This window comes from Lithobates pipiens, unplaced genomic scaffold (assembly GCF_037356315.1).
Source record: "Lithobates pipiens isolate NorthernLeopardFrog02 unplaced genomic scaffold, aLitPip1_a1.2 Scaffold_1, whole genome shotgun sequence".
In the NCBI taxonomy this organism is placed as follows: domain Eukaryota; kingdom Metazoa; phylum Chordata; class Amphibia; order Anura; family Ranidae; genus Lithobates; species Lithobates pipiens.
In genome coordinates, this window is record NW_027507685.1 from 79,046,505 (window position 1) to 79,061,892 (window position 15,388).

Genomic DNA, 15,388 nt, shown 5'->3' on the forward strand with positions numbered 1-15,388 from the left:
GAGGTGCTGTATCTAGATTGGACCTCCTGTCACACAAATTCCAAAATAATGGGATGCTATTTCTTCCACTGACACTAATGATGGGATTATATTCCTTTCACTGAAACCAACAATGGGATACTGTTCATCTGACTGACACCAATGGTGGAATGCTGTTTCTTCCACTGACACCAACGATAAGATGCTATTCTTAATGACACCAACAATGGGATGTTGTTCTCCCCACTTTGCCTCCTACTGACACCAATGTTGGGATGCTATTCCTTCAACTGACACCGACAATGGGAGGCTATTCTTCCTAGTGACACCAATGTTAGGTTGCTATTCCTTCCACTGACACCAATGATAGGATCAAAGGCATGTGCACAGGCTGTGCCAGGGCACACCATAATCACCCTGTGTGGTGCAGATTCCCCCTGTTTGGACCCCTGATATTTCAGAAAAGCACCCTAATGGGGCTCCTAAAAATTGTAAGTAAATAAATAAAATAAAATTGTAAAAAAAAAATAATAAGATGATAAATACTACTGACACAATCCACTCCCCTACTATATATATATATATATATATATATATATATATATATACACACACACACACACACACACACACACACACGTTTTAGATTTGGGGTGCACACCACAATACAATAGGCCTATGGATAGGATGTTATTCTTTCTAATGACACCAGCGATGGGGCAGTATAGTTCCAACTGACACAAACAATGCAGTATAATGCCCACTGACACAGACCATGCAGTATACATTGTTTACTGACACTATGATGGGAACATTTCCTCCAACTGACATCATTGATGGAGTACAATTCCTGCCAGTGACACCAACAATAGGGGATTGAAAAAAGGTTTGGAGAAACCAAACAGCTAGGTGGGACTTTATATGAAGCGCAAGGTGGGTAAAACCAAGCACGACCATCCCCGATACTTTGAAACAAACAAAAAGGACAAAGACAAGTGGGACTTTGTATGAGGCATGCACCCTGGAGATAACATAGTGAATATGACAGGTACCCAAAATAATATATAAAAAGAACCAAAGACGCTGCATATAAACATCACATGACATCAATTGGCACTAGAAGGTTTAATTGTAAAAAAAATATAAATAAATAACAAACATATTATCATAGTTCATATTATAAATATTATAAAAACCCAAATTCATCAGAGGTCTCTAATATTGTAAAATATGTAATCAGCAACATGATCAATTCATACTGTACAGTATGAATTGATCATGTTGCTGATTACATATTTTACAATATTAGAGACCTCTGTCTGATGAATTTGGGTTTTTATAATATTTATAATATGAACTATGATAATATGTTTGTTATTTATTTATATTTTTTTTACAATTAAACCTTCTAGTGCCAATTGATGTCATGTGATGTTTATATGCAGCGTCTTTGGTTCTTTTTATATATTATTTTGGGTACCTGTCATATTCACTATGTTATCTCCAGGGTGCATGCCTCATACAAAGTCCCACTTGTCTTTGTCCTTTTTGTTTGTTTCAACAATAGGGGATTGTTTCTTCCTCCCCTGACCATATAGGCACTAAGTAAATTCTCTACCCCCATTTGCCACGGCCTGCCCCCCTAAGGAAGTCATGGGTCCCTTTTGTGTAGTTTGGGGACTCCTTCCTATAGAGTGTCAGCCTCTGTGTCACTTGGCAGAGGTGGGACATCCACAACAGCTGACATATGTGGATTAGAATTCGCTTTCAACTCGTATATAATAATATCAAAATTCCAGAGAAGTGACCAGCAGGTCTGAGCTACCCCCTCCCCCCTCCTGTACCACTCAGTGCCTGCAGACTCTCTGCACTCCCCTCAACCACCGACAGTCACCACCTCCACTCCTCAACCTGAGCTGTCACTCCACGTCCCGGACACGCCCCCACCTCTCCGAGCCCTCCAATACGCGCTCTCCATCCATCGTGCAGTCCCGCTGCCTGCGGTGGTCCCTCCCCTCCTGCAGTCACTTCCCACCCCACCCAGAGGCTGATCATCGCGGTTCCCCCCCCGCACTCCTACTCAGCACTTCTCTGACAGTCCCAGCAAACCATCCCAACCCAGACATGGAGCTCAACGATCCGGACCAGCCTCAGGTGGAGCTCTTCGTCAAGGTAGATCGCCTGTTACATTGTATAGTGTATGACAGCACAGCTTGTTACATTGTGTCCTGTATAGAGTACAGCGCGTTACATCGGGGGAGATTTACTAAGACTACTGCACGCAGAATCTGCTGCGGCTGCGCAAAGTAACCAATCAGTTTCTAACTTCAGCTTGTTCAGCATTAAACTTTGGTAATATAACCTACAAGCTGATTGGTTACTTTGCACAGATTCTGTGTGATCCAGTTTCAATAAATCTCCTCCAGAGTATCCTGTATGGAGCAGATCGGTACATTGTATCCTGTATGGAGCACAGCTTGGTACATTGTTACCGATGACTTGTAATCAATGGTGTTTGAGCAACAGGTGGATTCCCCATCCTTCTATTACAGCCACTGAGATCTCAGCAGGACTGGATCCCTGGACTTGATTTTTAGAAATCTGATCCCTGGTGATGGCAGTTCGTGGGGGGGGGGGCTTTATGGGAATGTTTGACCATTCTTCCAGAAGTGCATTTGTGAGGTCAGGTACTGATGTTTGGTGAGAAGGCCAGCCTCGCAGTCTCCACTTGAATTCATCCCAAAGATGTTCTGTCTGGTTGAGGTCAGGACTCTGTGCAGGTCAGTGAAGTTCCTCCACCCCAAACTCTCATCCATGTCTTTATGGACCTTGCTTTGTGCACTGGTGAGCAGTAAGAATGAGCTCAGGCGTGTTCGCCAGGAAGTCAGCACTGCGGAGCGCTAATCACAAGCAGTGAGACATTTCCCGTTCTCTGCAGCCGTGCATCGGGAAATGTCTCACCGCTTGTAATCAGCGCTCCGCAATGCCAACTTCCTGGCGGGCTCTGCATGTGCTGTTTGTGAACATGCCTGAGCTCATCCTTAGTGTGCAACAGGGGCTGTCCCCAAACTGTTCCTACAAAGTTGGATGCATTAAATTGTCCAAAATATCTTGGTAGGCTGACTCCTTTAGCGTTCCCTTCACTGGAACTAAGGGGCCAAGCCTGAAGGGGCCTGAAAAACAACCCCACACCATAATCCCACCACCACATGATTTGGACCAGTGCACAAAGCAAGGTCCATAAAGACATGGATGAGTGAGTTTGGGATGGAGGAACTTGACTCCAGAGTCCTGACCTCAACCCAATAGAACACCTTTGGAATGAATTTGACTAAATTTTGTAGCCAGTCAGGCAGGGCCTTGCACTGCATAGTTTATGGTAGATCTTAAAGAGGTTGTATAGTGTATGACCTGCTTTTGTGTTTGCCTCCCCTGGCCGCAAACGGCCATTTTGATAGTGTTATGTTTTTTTCTGCCGCTGAAACCTCAACATCTCACCCCCCCCCCCCCCCCCCAAAAAAAGCCTTCTACAAAAATGCAACGGATAAGCATTTAAGCAGCCAAAAAAAAAAGTGCAGCATTTAGGTCTCGGTGCTGGTTCACACTGACGCGGGAAATGCACAGGAATCGCTGCAGTCACACTGTGTTCATGCAATCTGCTGCAGGTGTTTAAAAAAAATAAAAATAAAATATAAAAAAAGTGCGTTTTTCAAAGCATTTGCTAACATTAAATATGTAACAGCGGCGGAGACGAGCCCGTGCGCTGGCCATACGTTGTTAGATTTCTTGAAGTCAGTCTGAATGAAGGCAAACAAATTTGTCTATCCATGATAAACAACATGGGTGGACGAACCTCCCTACCGGCCTATTGTATCCTGACAGCCACCATCAGAATACCCAATCTGTGCCTGCATCTGATTGGCTGAAGCTGCTATTGTAAAGACCAACTTTTGTTGAATGGAGCAGGGGCAACAAGTCCAATCATTGAGCATATTTTGGCTGTTCTCCAGCAATTGGCCTAATTTTGCTCAATGTATGGCCGGCTTTAGTTTCGTTTTCTTACTTGGCAGATGAGTAGTAAGAACTCGGAGTAATAGGGCGAGAGTCTTTTAAGGACAGCCTGTGGCTTTTAGTTACTACAACAGTTCAGGTGCATATGAATATAATGCCTAAGGCAAAAAAGAAAGAGATTTGAGTGCTTCCGAACTCCTGACAAAGCTCAGATTCTTCATAGGTTAAAACCGCTTGTTGTCAAGCTGGATAATGAGATCTGTGAACTGGGTGACACCTGTAAGATATGCCTGTGATTGTGACTGTGGTGTCACTCTCGTACATATGGATCATTCAAATCAATGAAACCTACACTGAGATGAGGCTGGCATTGCTATCCTCATTTTGAAATTTGTCAGTGCCTGCCTCTTATATCAATCCTGGGGTTCTGAATTGCTGAACCCAGAGAATGCCAAGCAGGTAGCATTTTCAGAAGGTCAGCTTTTGACATGCTAAATGTGCTCCCCAGTACAAGTTTCTGTTAATTTGATCCTGAGCTAGCTCACACCCATAGGTGGTGGGGGTCTGCTCTCATTAAGCTGATTGGCTTCCTGCCCCAGGATCTCCAGGTAATAATGCCATTTTAATGCCTCACCCATTGCAATAAAATTAGAAGCTTCTAGCCCTGGGGTCCCTGTATTTGGAACAAGGGTGAGCGGCCTTACTACATCAATAAAATGGCAAAGCATGGTCCCTACCCCACAAGTCAGGCTTTATATTTTTGTAAATATTTAAGGAAAGGCTTATAAAAGTAATGGCAAGAAATATTAAATTAAAAAGAAAAAAAAAAAAAATTTGAGCCTAATTTTGGTAAAAAAAATATTTATTTTATTCTGCTACTATACATGTGTTTTACACGTGTCCAACTAGAAAAGGGGAAGTCCTGTCCTCAGAATACTCATACAAACCACGTAAGATGTTTGGGGTTCACAGAAAAAAAAAAAAAATTTATATATTTATTTTTTATACTCTTCAGGTTGCAGCCTTTGGACTGAATATTCATGTGTATTTAAAGTCCCATTGGTGCATTGCCTAGTACAAAATATTTTGTACTAGAATATTTAAGGGATGTGGTGCTAAAATGTATTCTTCTCATCCGAACTCATATGTATTTTCAGCATTGGTGCATTGCCATTTATTTTGAATGGTACCCTATCACACTATTGGGGCTCATCTACACTTGTGTTTGGGGGTGGTAAAAAAAATGTGTAGCTGATCTGTCTTTTTATCACCCCTTAAGCCGCAAAGGCAGCGGGGGGTGAGTACGTATGCCAAGCTACTGTGCAAATAAATGAACCCCCACTGTCATATTCGTCGGGCAGTACTGCCTACTGAAAAAGGGGCAACTGTGTGCAGTGACATTTAGTTTGCTAAATCGCTGCATATCATAAACAATTGTCTTTTATTTTTTCTAAAATAATTTGGATACCAAAAGTAAATGGCTACAGTCATGTAGATTAGCACAAGTACAGAGCTAACAGAGTAGAAACACAGTGGAGTCATACATGGCATTGCATATGCATAGGGCAGGGGTCTCAAGACTTTCTAAAGAAAGGGCCAGTTTACTGTCCTTCAGCCTTTAGGGGGGTTGGACTGTGCAGAGTAGGAATAAGAAATGCCAGATCTTTTGGTAGGGGGGGAGGGAGAGTCAGTGGGGGAATAGTGCCCTATTTTTCATTGTCGTGGAAGGAATTGTGCCCCATTGTTGGTGTTGGTGGAAGGAATTGTGCCTTCTTTTAGTTGCCAGTGGGAGGAATTGTGCCCCATGGTTGGGTGTCGGTGAGAGGAATACTTCCTCAAGGGCCAGATGAAAGCAAGCAAAGGGCCACTGTTTGGAGGCCACTGGCAAATTTTCAGAAAATTAACATATCGGGGCAGTTAGTACATGAGCACATCTGATGTGTCTGCACCATGTTTTTATAGTGGAGTATAAAGCCAGCCATAGGTGGTTTGAATCCCAGCTGACCTGGCTGAGATTCAATACATCTATGGACAGGCTAAAGGTTCAAACAGTATGTCAGATTTTTAATGCGATTTATTGCCAGTGACTATAGCCACTAGAAATAATCTGTGTTCTCCCAGCAGCAACGGCCCTCTGCACCGCCCTTCCCGCAGGGAGAAAAATTCTGAACCAAATGGTGTATTAAAATATTTACCAGTGCCCATTAAATGCAGCCTGACCTGTGACTGGCGGGGATGTCGTCACATTCACCTGTGCGCCTGTTACTCAGACGACAGAGCATCCCAAGCGGCAGTACTTCATTCGGCCACTGGGGCTGCTCTGTCTTCTGTGAGTGACAGGGGATCACCCAGAGCTCGCAGCAGACGGCCGCCCTTTATTGTGGTGGGGTGAATTGGACAGCTCAGTGAGGGAAATCACTGTATTAACCTTGCAGAGCTGACACACTAATAGTGTGTACCTGGGCTTAACAGTTGAGTGAAAGAACAGAGCATTGTCACCTTATGGTCTCATGCACACTTAGCCATAGCTCCAAATTGTCCCTGATTTCGAGCAATGTCCTTCTGTCCCTCAATCCTCATTTGTCCCTCATTTTGTGTGTGTGTGTGTGTGTGTGTGTGTGTATATATATATATATATATTGTTTTTTATTTTATAAAATGCAGATAATGTGACAGCCTCGAATTTAAAAATGATACCGTCGTCCCAATTAATGTATATAGGAAGACTAAATAAAAAATAAAATGCACTGTTTATCTTTCAAAAAGTGTTTCCCAGTGCTAAACTTTTCAGCCACTTTCGAAATTGCTGCAGTTGTACATTTTAAAAGTCCATATAAAGGAATAGTGGTGTGTGTGTGTGTGTGTTTATTTTTATTTATTTTTTCCTATGCCTACATACATTTTGGTAGTAGGTGTCCCTCATTCTCATCTCTGTAGCGTAAAATCCTGGTACCTTGTGGGACCCAGGGCACCGCATACAGCTGGCAATGCAAATGAACAGCTGCTATGCTTGAGTAAGCATGATGGCTTCTGCGTCAGCCTTTACCCATATATGTAAGTCTGGCACTTCCCAAATGTGCCATTTTCGTGTATGGGGGGAAGGGCACTGCAAACGCATGCTTGGGTGAACACTGAAGCAAAAGCTATCAGCGTTTACCTGAGCAAAAAATGCATACAGGCAGTCCCTTGCATTGGCAGCTGCACTCAGCACGTGTGAATCCGCAGGTGCGAGAAAGCTCTGGAGATTTTACATCTTAGCTGATGGGAGCTGCTAAGTGTTTAAGTGCATAAAGACTAGAACGGGTAATGCCAGCGCAAGGACTTTCATGGCAGGATCATCTGGGTTTTAATGAGCTGCAGATTTAAAAAAAAAAAAAAAATTATATATATATATATATATATATATATATATATATATATATATATATATATATATATATATATATATATATATATATATATATATATATATATATATTTTTTTTTTTTTTTTTTTTTTTTATTACGTATAAATGATACCTGGGCAATGTGTAAATGATACCCCGGGGTTTCTTCTCCTTTCTGTGTAATCTATAAATAAAGGAAGACTCGTCATAATGGACCAAGACTGGGTGGAGCTGGGACTTCACACATTTAAAGACCAATCACAACAGAATGTGTGCGTTTTTTGAATGTGCATTTGACATAAGTTTGCGCTCCTTTTGCGTTGCACTTTTCCTAAGTGCTTGCATTTTTATGTATTTATTTTTTGAGATCCCTTTTGAGCTCTTATGCGTTGCGTTTTTGTGCATTTTTACATAAGTTTGCGGTGTGAAAAATTGCAGCTTTCTGTACTTTATTTATTTTCCACTGTATTGTAATTGTGAAAACTCTGCCCATAGGATAACCTTGCTTTTGAACTTTCTGTGCAATGGAAATGCATTCAAAAATGTATCCCACTGCATCTGGCATGAATGGGCCCTTGGGCTTGGTTTACACTGCTGCAACATAGGATCCGACTTGAGACCTCAAGTCGCATGACATGTCAAAATCAGAGTTTCCCTATGAGAGCCTTCTTAACTGATGCTACACAAGTCGCTGCGACTTTAGAAAAGGTTCCTGCACTATTTTGGTCCGACTTGGGTGGGATTTCAGCCCTTGTACAGGCTCCTATATAGCATCCAAGTTGGAAGGAAGTTTCCAGGGAAAAGTTGCAGGGAGCAGTACGACTTTGCCATCACAGCAGTGTGAACCCAGCCGTAGAGTTTGCTAAGCAAATATTAAAGCCATTGGGTGATTGTAGTCTACCAAACACTGCAGTATTGATTTAGTCCTCTCTGCAGATTGAAAAAGCTCAGTACAGCTTTGTTTTTTTGTTTTTGTTTTTTCCCCTTTACTGACCTAAAATGCAGCCCACTGGTTAGTGTGCCTCTACAGGTGAGTAAACAAGCGCTGCAAAGTCTTGAGATTGAAAAATATATGATCCCGGTCGGTATTTTGCACTACACGCACATAAATATGCATGCATTTTCCTTGGGTATTGTGCACACAAATGCGTGAAAGCACATTTCTGCAAATACGCATGAATTTGTGCAAAACAAAGCCTGAAATTACATCCAAAAAACAGAAGCTGAAACATCAGTGTCCTTTCTTTTAGCCTAGGTTCACGTTGGTGCGATTTGGTATGCAATTTGACATGACAAATCGGTGGCTATTGCCGGCAATAACGCCGTTAATCCTGCTGTCAGTGTGAACCTAGGCTGAATATCAGAAAAAATTGCAGCTGAACTTTTCATGTGTGCCTTTTAAGTCTCTCTTGGACTTCAGTCTGCAGTGAAGCGTTATGATTTTTGACAGATGTCTTAAATGCAAAGCAACATGCAAATAGCTGATTTTCTTGTGGTCTTTAACATTAAATTGAGTTTCAGAAACCTGCAGAAAGTATTTATTTGTAAGCAGCATGCGACACCCCTAGGTAATAATTACACCGGTCCTTCAGCAGAGGAACAGGTTTAGGTGGTTGGGGAAGGGGGGTGGTAGGTGGCGGATGGTGACAGAGGCTGGGAAAGTTTACTTTTTAAAGAGCAGGTCATGTTAGTGTATGTCTGCTTGTAAGAATTAATGTGAGCTCTACTCTTCAATGGTCAAAGTTTGCTATTCCCACCTGGTTGGGCTTTACTCCCTCTCCCCCTTTCCCTTAGTATTTTTACAAGTGCAATTCCTAAAACAAATATAATATACATTGCTGGAAGCATAAGGAAACTAGATGCACTTGCTCCTCTAACCACACGCAGAATCAGGCCTTGACCGTTACAACCCTGGCAAACTGACAACACTAGAAATCTCAAGAGACATTGTCATGCTCTTGAACAACTGTGGCGTAAAACCAAATGCCTGCAAGACTTCACCCTATATAAATCTGCCCTTATAAAATACAATTCCTGCCTCAATACTTTGTCATCCAGTCCCCGTTGGCTCTTCTCAACCTTTAACTCTCTGCTTCATCCTCCACCCACTAACTCGCTGCCCAAGAGATTGCCAATCACTTCAAAGACAAGATTGATGCAATTCGTGAGGACACCTCCACTGTGCGTACATCTACCCCACCCAACATACCTTGCCTAACAGCACATTCAACACTCTTCTCATTTTGAATTGGCTACTACTGAAGAGGTTATAAAACTTCTCAGATGGCAACCTAACATGTTGTTCTTTTGGATCCTGTTCCCTCACAACTACTACGGTCACCCTCATCTTCTATCCTATGCTCCCTCACTCACATATTCAATCTCTCTTTCCCCTCTAAAATGTACGCAGATCACTCCCATACTTAAAAAGCCATTACTGGACCCCACCAACCTAAACAAATTAAGACCCAACTCATTGCTCTCATTCACCTCTAAACTTCTAGAACACTTATGCTGGGTACACACGATTGGAATTCGCGTCGGCAGAAGCTCTGATGGTTATTCCGACGGCATTCCGCTCAAGCTGTCTTGCCTACACACGGTCACATCAAATTCCTATAGTTTAGAATGTGGTGACGTACAACACGTATGACAGGACTAGAAAAAGAAAGTTCAATAGCCAGTAGCCAATAACTTCTGTCTCAAGTTGCATCTGAGAATGCGTGATTTTTGGTGTGTTGGAATTGCATACACCCAATCGGAATTTCCGATAGCACGTTCTCAATTTTCCCAACAGAAAAACTTTCTATCAATTTTTGGCTGGCGGAAATTCGGACAGCTAAATTCTGATGGAGCATACACACGGTCGCATTTTCCAATGAAAAGCTCTCATCTGTCTTTTTCTGGCCGGAATTCCAATCGTGTACGCGGCTTTAGTCTACAACCGTCTTAGCTCCCATCTCAGTGAAAATAACCTTGTTATTAGCCCTTACAGTCTGGCTTTCGCTTGCAGCACTCCACAGAAACTGCCTTACTCCTACTACTTGACCTCTTTTGCTGCCTTTGATACTGTTGGCCACCCACTCTTTCTCAATAAACTACATTCCTTTTGGCCTCCAAGATTCTTCTCTATCTTGTTTCTATCTAGGTTCTCTGCCTATCTATCTCAGCCCTCCTTCAGTGTCGCAACTGTCTCCTCCTCCATTGCCCCTTTCTGTGGGGTTTGCCAAGGCTCTGTTCTTGGACCCCCTTCTCTTCTCTATCTACACCTCCCTCCCTTGGTCAATTGATAACCGCCCACGGCTTCCAATACCACTTATGTGCCGATGACACCCAAATCTGTCTGCTCCTCACCTCACTCCTTCAGTCTCCTCTCGCATTAACCGACATATCAGCGTTGATGTCGCACCACTTTCTTAAACGAAATCTCTCTAAAACTGAGTTATTAATATTCCCCCATGACTTTTCCAACAAGATCAACAATGCAACTATCAGTCCCTCCCCTCAGGCCAGGGTACTAGGTGTAATCCTAAACCCTGACTTGTCATTTCAGCCCCAAGCCCAATCGTTGTCAAACGTTTGTAGAATTCACCTCCATAACATCTCTAAAATTCACCCCTTTTTAACAAATGTAACCACCAAGCTCCTCATTCACTCCCTCGTTATCTCTCGCCTTGACTATGGCAACTCCCGTCTCATTGGCCTGCCTCTCCATAGACTTACCCACCTTACCAACTGCTCAGTGTCTGCCAATCCTCTCCTCCAATCCCTACACTGGCTCCCAATCACCCAGCAAATTAAATTCAAGATGCTAACCACAACATACAAAGCCATTCACAACACTGCCCTGAGCTACAGCACCAGTCTGGTCTCCAAATTTTCCTCTTCGCTGTTTCTCAAAGACCTCCTCCAGCCCTTTCCGCCCCCCCTTTCCTCCTCTGTGTGACATACAAATTGTGTTTATATGCTGCATCTTTACTGCTTATCCAAGGGGAACTGTAAGTTGATACACCCCTGGATGGTTAGCAGTTCACTTTAAAGTGTTGTTGACTTCTCTGTAGGCAGATGCAGCATAGTATACATGCCTGCAAATTTGTTGCTTTAAAGAGGGGTTCCACCCTAAAGTTGAACTTCCGCTCATCGGAACCCTTCCACCCCCCTCCGGTGTCACAGTTGGCCCCTTTTCAGGGAGGAGGGAGGTGCAGATACCTGTCTAAGACAGGTATTTGCACCCACTTCCGGGCATAGACTCCCACGGGAGTCTATGCATCTTCTTGTCCCTGCACGCTGGTCCCAGAGACGGCGTAGACAATTCCTATTGCGCTGCGCGACTCGCGCATGCGCAGTAGGGAACCGGGAAGTGAAGCCGCAGCACTTCACTTCCTGATTCCCTCACCTATAATGGCGGCGGCAGCAGCCGAGAAATCGATCGGCCTCGGCTGCCGACATCGCTGGACCCTGGGACAGGTGAGTGTCCAGTTATTAAAAGTCAGCAGCTGCAGTATTTGTAGCTGCTGGCTTTTAATAATTTGTTTTCACAGTGAAATCCCTCTTTAAATGCACTGTTGGAAAAACATGAGCATGGGTGCATTTTAAGGAGTTGTATCTCCAATATAATGCATATGTGCTTGGCTAAATCCTCCTGCAGATCTAGTATGGGGCCAACTGCACTTAAGCAGGTGCTTGCTTGCAAACTTGTTGGAACGCACGATTACTGAAGATGCATGTTTTTTACATATTCGCATAAATATGAGTTCGCATAAAGATACAACGCACGCTTTCATATTTTGCCTAAATGCATAGTTGCATATGCACGTGCTTCCATAAACGCATGCTTCCATAGATACATATTGCTTAAAGCGGGATTGCACTAATATTGCAGCTGCTGACTTGTAATAAATGGACACTCACCTGTCCCGGGGTCCAGCGATGCCGATCGATCTCTCGGCTGCTGCCGTCACCATTCTAGGTGAGGGAATCGGGAAGTGAAGTGCTGCGGCTTCACTTCCCGGTTCCCTACTGCGCATACACGAGTCGCGCAGCGCAATAGGAATTGTCCGCTCTGTCTCTGGGACTCGTGTGTGTGTGTGTGTGTGTGTCCCAGCAGACAGCGCGCAGGGACAGGAAGAGGCATAGACTCCCGTGGGAGTCTATGCCTGGAAGTGGGTGTAAATACCTGTCTTTGACGGGTATCTGCACCCCCCTCCCCCCTGAAAGGTGCCAATTGTGACACCGGAGGGGGGGGGGGAAGGTTCCGATCAGCGGAAGTTCCACTTTAGGGTGGAACCCCGCTTTAAACACATGCTGGCATGTCTTCCATTTGTATTGCATATGTATGTTTATTTACATTAAGCTGTTTACATGTGTACTTGGTTTTCCTGGGACTACACACGTACCGTATGTGCTTATTTGCATAGACTACATGCATATGGAACAGTTTGCCTGGGGGTACATGGGTGTGCTTATTGACCTTGTACTGCGATTTGTTCAAAACCATCATTTCTAGAGGCAATTTAAAAAGTGTTAACTTCCCTCCTTGTGGATTTAGACTCAATTTCAATCAGATTCAATAAAACATTATTTTCGGGGGTGTTGCATCAGTTGTGGCAGTATGAGATACTTTGGAGATGGAAGCAGAGATGTGATAGGTTAATACATTTCAAGTTCAACTGATGGTTAAGATTGATAATTAATTTTGCTTTGTGTGACATATCAATGCAATAGGTTGTTGACTTTAGAATCTATTCCCATTTGAAAGAGATCAGAAAATTATCGAAGGGTGAATGGCCACCATTAAAGGAGAAATACAGCCAACGCTCATTTGGCTTTACTGCCCCTGTGGATCACAGGAGTGCAGTTTGTTCTGCACTCCTGTGACCCGTTTTCAGCAGAGGGCTGACATCACACAGAGCCGATCCAGGCTCGGGAAAGATCAGGACCATATGGTCGGGATCTGCCCACATGTCCGTTTCGCCACCCGGCTTGGCCTCTTGGCAAGCCTGAGCCTCCTGCCCTCTCCATAGCCCAGCATTCCAGTGAGAGGGGGGGGGGGGGGGCAATGCAGAGAGCAGTGACTGGTCGTCACCAGTTCTTTGCTCACAGAGGACTGAGAACCAAGCGCTCGGTGGGGTTTGATCACTTGGTTCTCAGTGTTAGAGCTGGTGGGCGGCACTTAACCATACATTTATTTTCAAAAGCGGTTTCAGCCCCATTTATTTTTTTCTTTATTAAAAGGGGAGGGCTAGCTGGAAAATTTTTTTTTATTTTTTGGGGTGGCCCTCCACTTTAAAGGGGTTGTAAAGGTAAGTAATTTTTTTATTTATTTTTTCCCCACCTTTTAATGCTTAAAAACATCTGACAGTGGTGGCGCCGCCCCCCCCCCCCCCCCTGTTTTTCTTACCTGACCCCTCGAAAGTCCTGTGCTCGTCCCCAACATCCTCTTCGCCACTCAGCCTGGCCGTTGATTGGTTGGAGTGGATGGATTGAAAGCAGCGCAGCCATTGGCTCACACTGCTGCCAATGACACGGCGTGCAGGGGGGGCAGGGCTGAGTGATACAGTGAGCACCTGTATCACGGGAGCATGCCCGCAAGTGCTTCTCACCATGCGAGGGAGCTCGCATCAACATTAGAAGTACTTGTAGGGGGAAGCCGAGACAGCCGCCGAGGGACCCCAGAAGACCAGGTTCAGGGCCACTCTGTGCAAAACGAGCTGCACAGTGGAGGTAAGTATAACATGTTATTAAAAAAAAAAAAAAAAAAAAAAAATACAACCCCTTTAAATCTACAGCTTTCACAAAAAACACTTGGTGGCTCTAGAAAGGGCCTTGGCCAGTCATTCCTGTTGTTGGGTGTCACATGTGTCCCTGGTGGACAATACAAGTGGCTGTTCTGGCAAACGCTGTGCAGGAATAGTCCATTGTTGTCACTATCCAGGACAATACTGTGCAGCTGATGCTGGAGAGAGTGCATGTAGACAAGAAGTGGCTGAAAAACTGCGATGCAAAAAAGGAACAGTTTTTTTTTAGGAAGAAAAAGCCATACATTTTGTAATATTCAGTGCCTTAACAAGTTAAATATCATGCAGTTAAATTTTGGTGCTGTACAGCTCTTGGGATTCACTTGAAAATAATTTGAATGTGTGAATGCACAGCAGTGTTGTAGGCAATGTGAAGCATGGCGAGTACACAGATAATACTGATAGAGGGTGCAATAGATAGGGGCTCAGCAGTGCGGCTGTAGTTAATGCGGTTCCCATGTAGGGGTATGTACACCCCCTTTTTTTTTTATGCAAGTGCTTTTAGGGTTTTTTATTTATTTTTACCTCTCTGTAATGACCTGAAGGCTTGCCATTCATTGTCCTGAGATCATATGCGCCATTTCAGAAGGACAATGAGGAAGTGAGGAAACGTGAAGCAGAGAATAAAAGGAAGGAAGGGGACCGCAATCAGAAATTTAGCTGTGACTGTAGAAAGCGGAAGACTTGTCATCAGGACTTCACATACTGGCCGACTTGGTGATGTCACTTGCTTCGTGCTTAGAAGTATTGGCTTTAAAATGGCCACTTTGGGTGTATCTAAACAAGCATCCTCTATAGAGGGTGAAGCATGTGCAATTGTATTTTTTAGATATATAATCTAAATTATTCACCCCTCACATGTGTTTAAATATTTTTTTCATATGACAACTGGACTGTAGACATGATTGGCCAGTCCATCACCTTTACCCTCTGCTTCTTTAGCAAGACAGTGGTCATCTTGGAACCTTGGAGGTGTGCTTGGGGGTCGTTATGTTGGAATACTGCCCTGTGGCCCAGTCTCTGAAGGGAGGGGATCATGCTCTGCTTCAGTATATCGCAGTACATGTTGGCATCCATGGTTCCCTCAATGAACTGTAGCTCCCCAGTGTCGGCGGCACGCATGCAGCCCCAGACCATGACACTCCCACCACCATGCTTCACTGTGCAAGAAACACTTGTTTTTGTACTTCTCACCTGGTTGCCACCACACACTTG

The 15,388-nt window shown here is 43.9% G+C and overlaps 1 protein-coding gene across 1 annotated transcript in view; it reads left to right on the forward strand.

The window, feature by feature from the left end:
- Positions 1-1,983: 1,983 nt before the first annotated feature.
- The window catches only part of CLIC1 (chloride intracellular channel 1), a 90,892-nt gene continuing 77,487 nt past the window's right edge, over positions 1,984-15,388 (forward strand). The window contains exon 1 of the mRNA XM_077460765.1: positions 1,984-2,151. Coding sequence (XP_077316891.1) covers positions 2,104-2,151 — 48 coding nt within the window. The 5' untranslated portion in view covers positions 1,984-2,103. The remainder of the gene's footprint in view (positions 2,152-15,388) is intronic.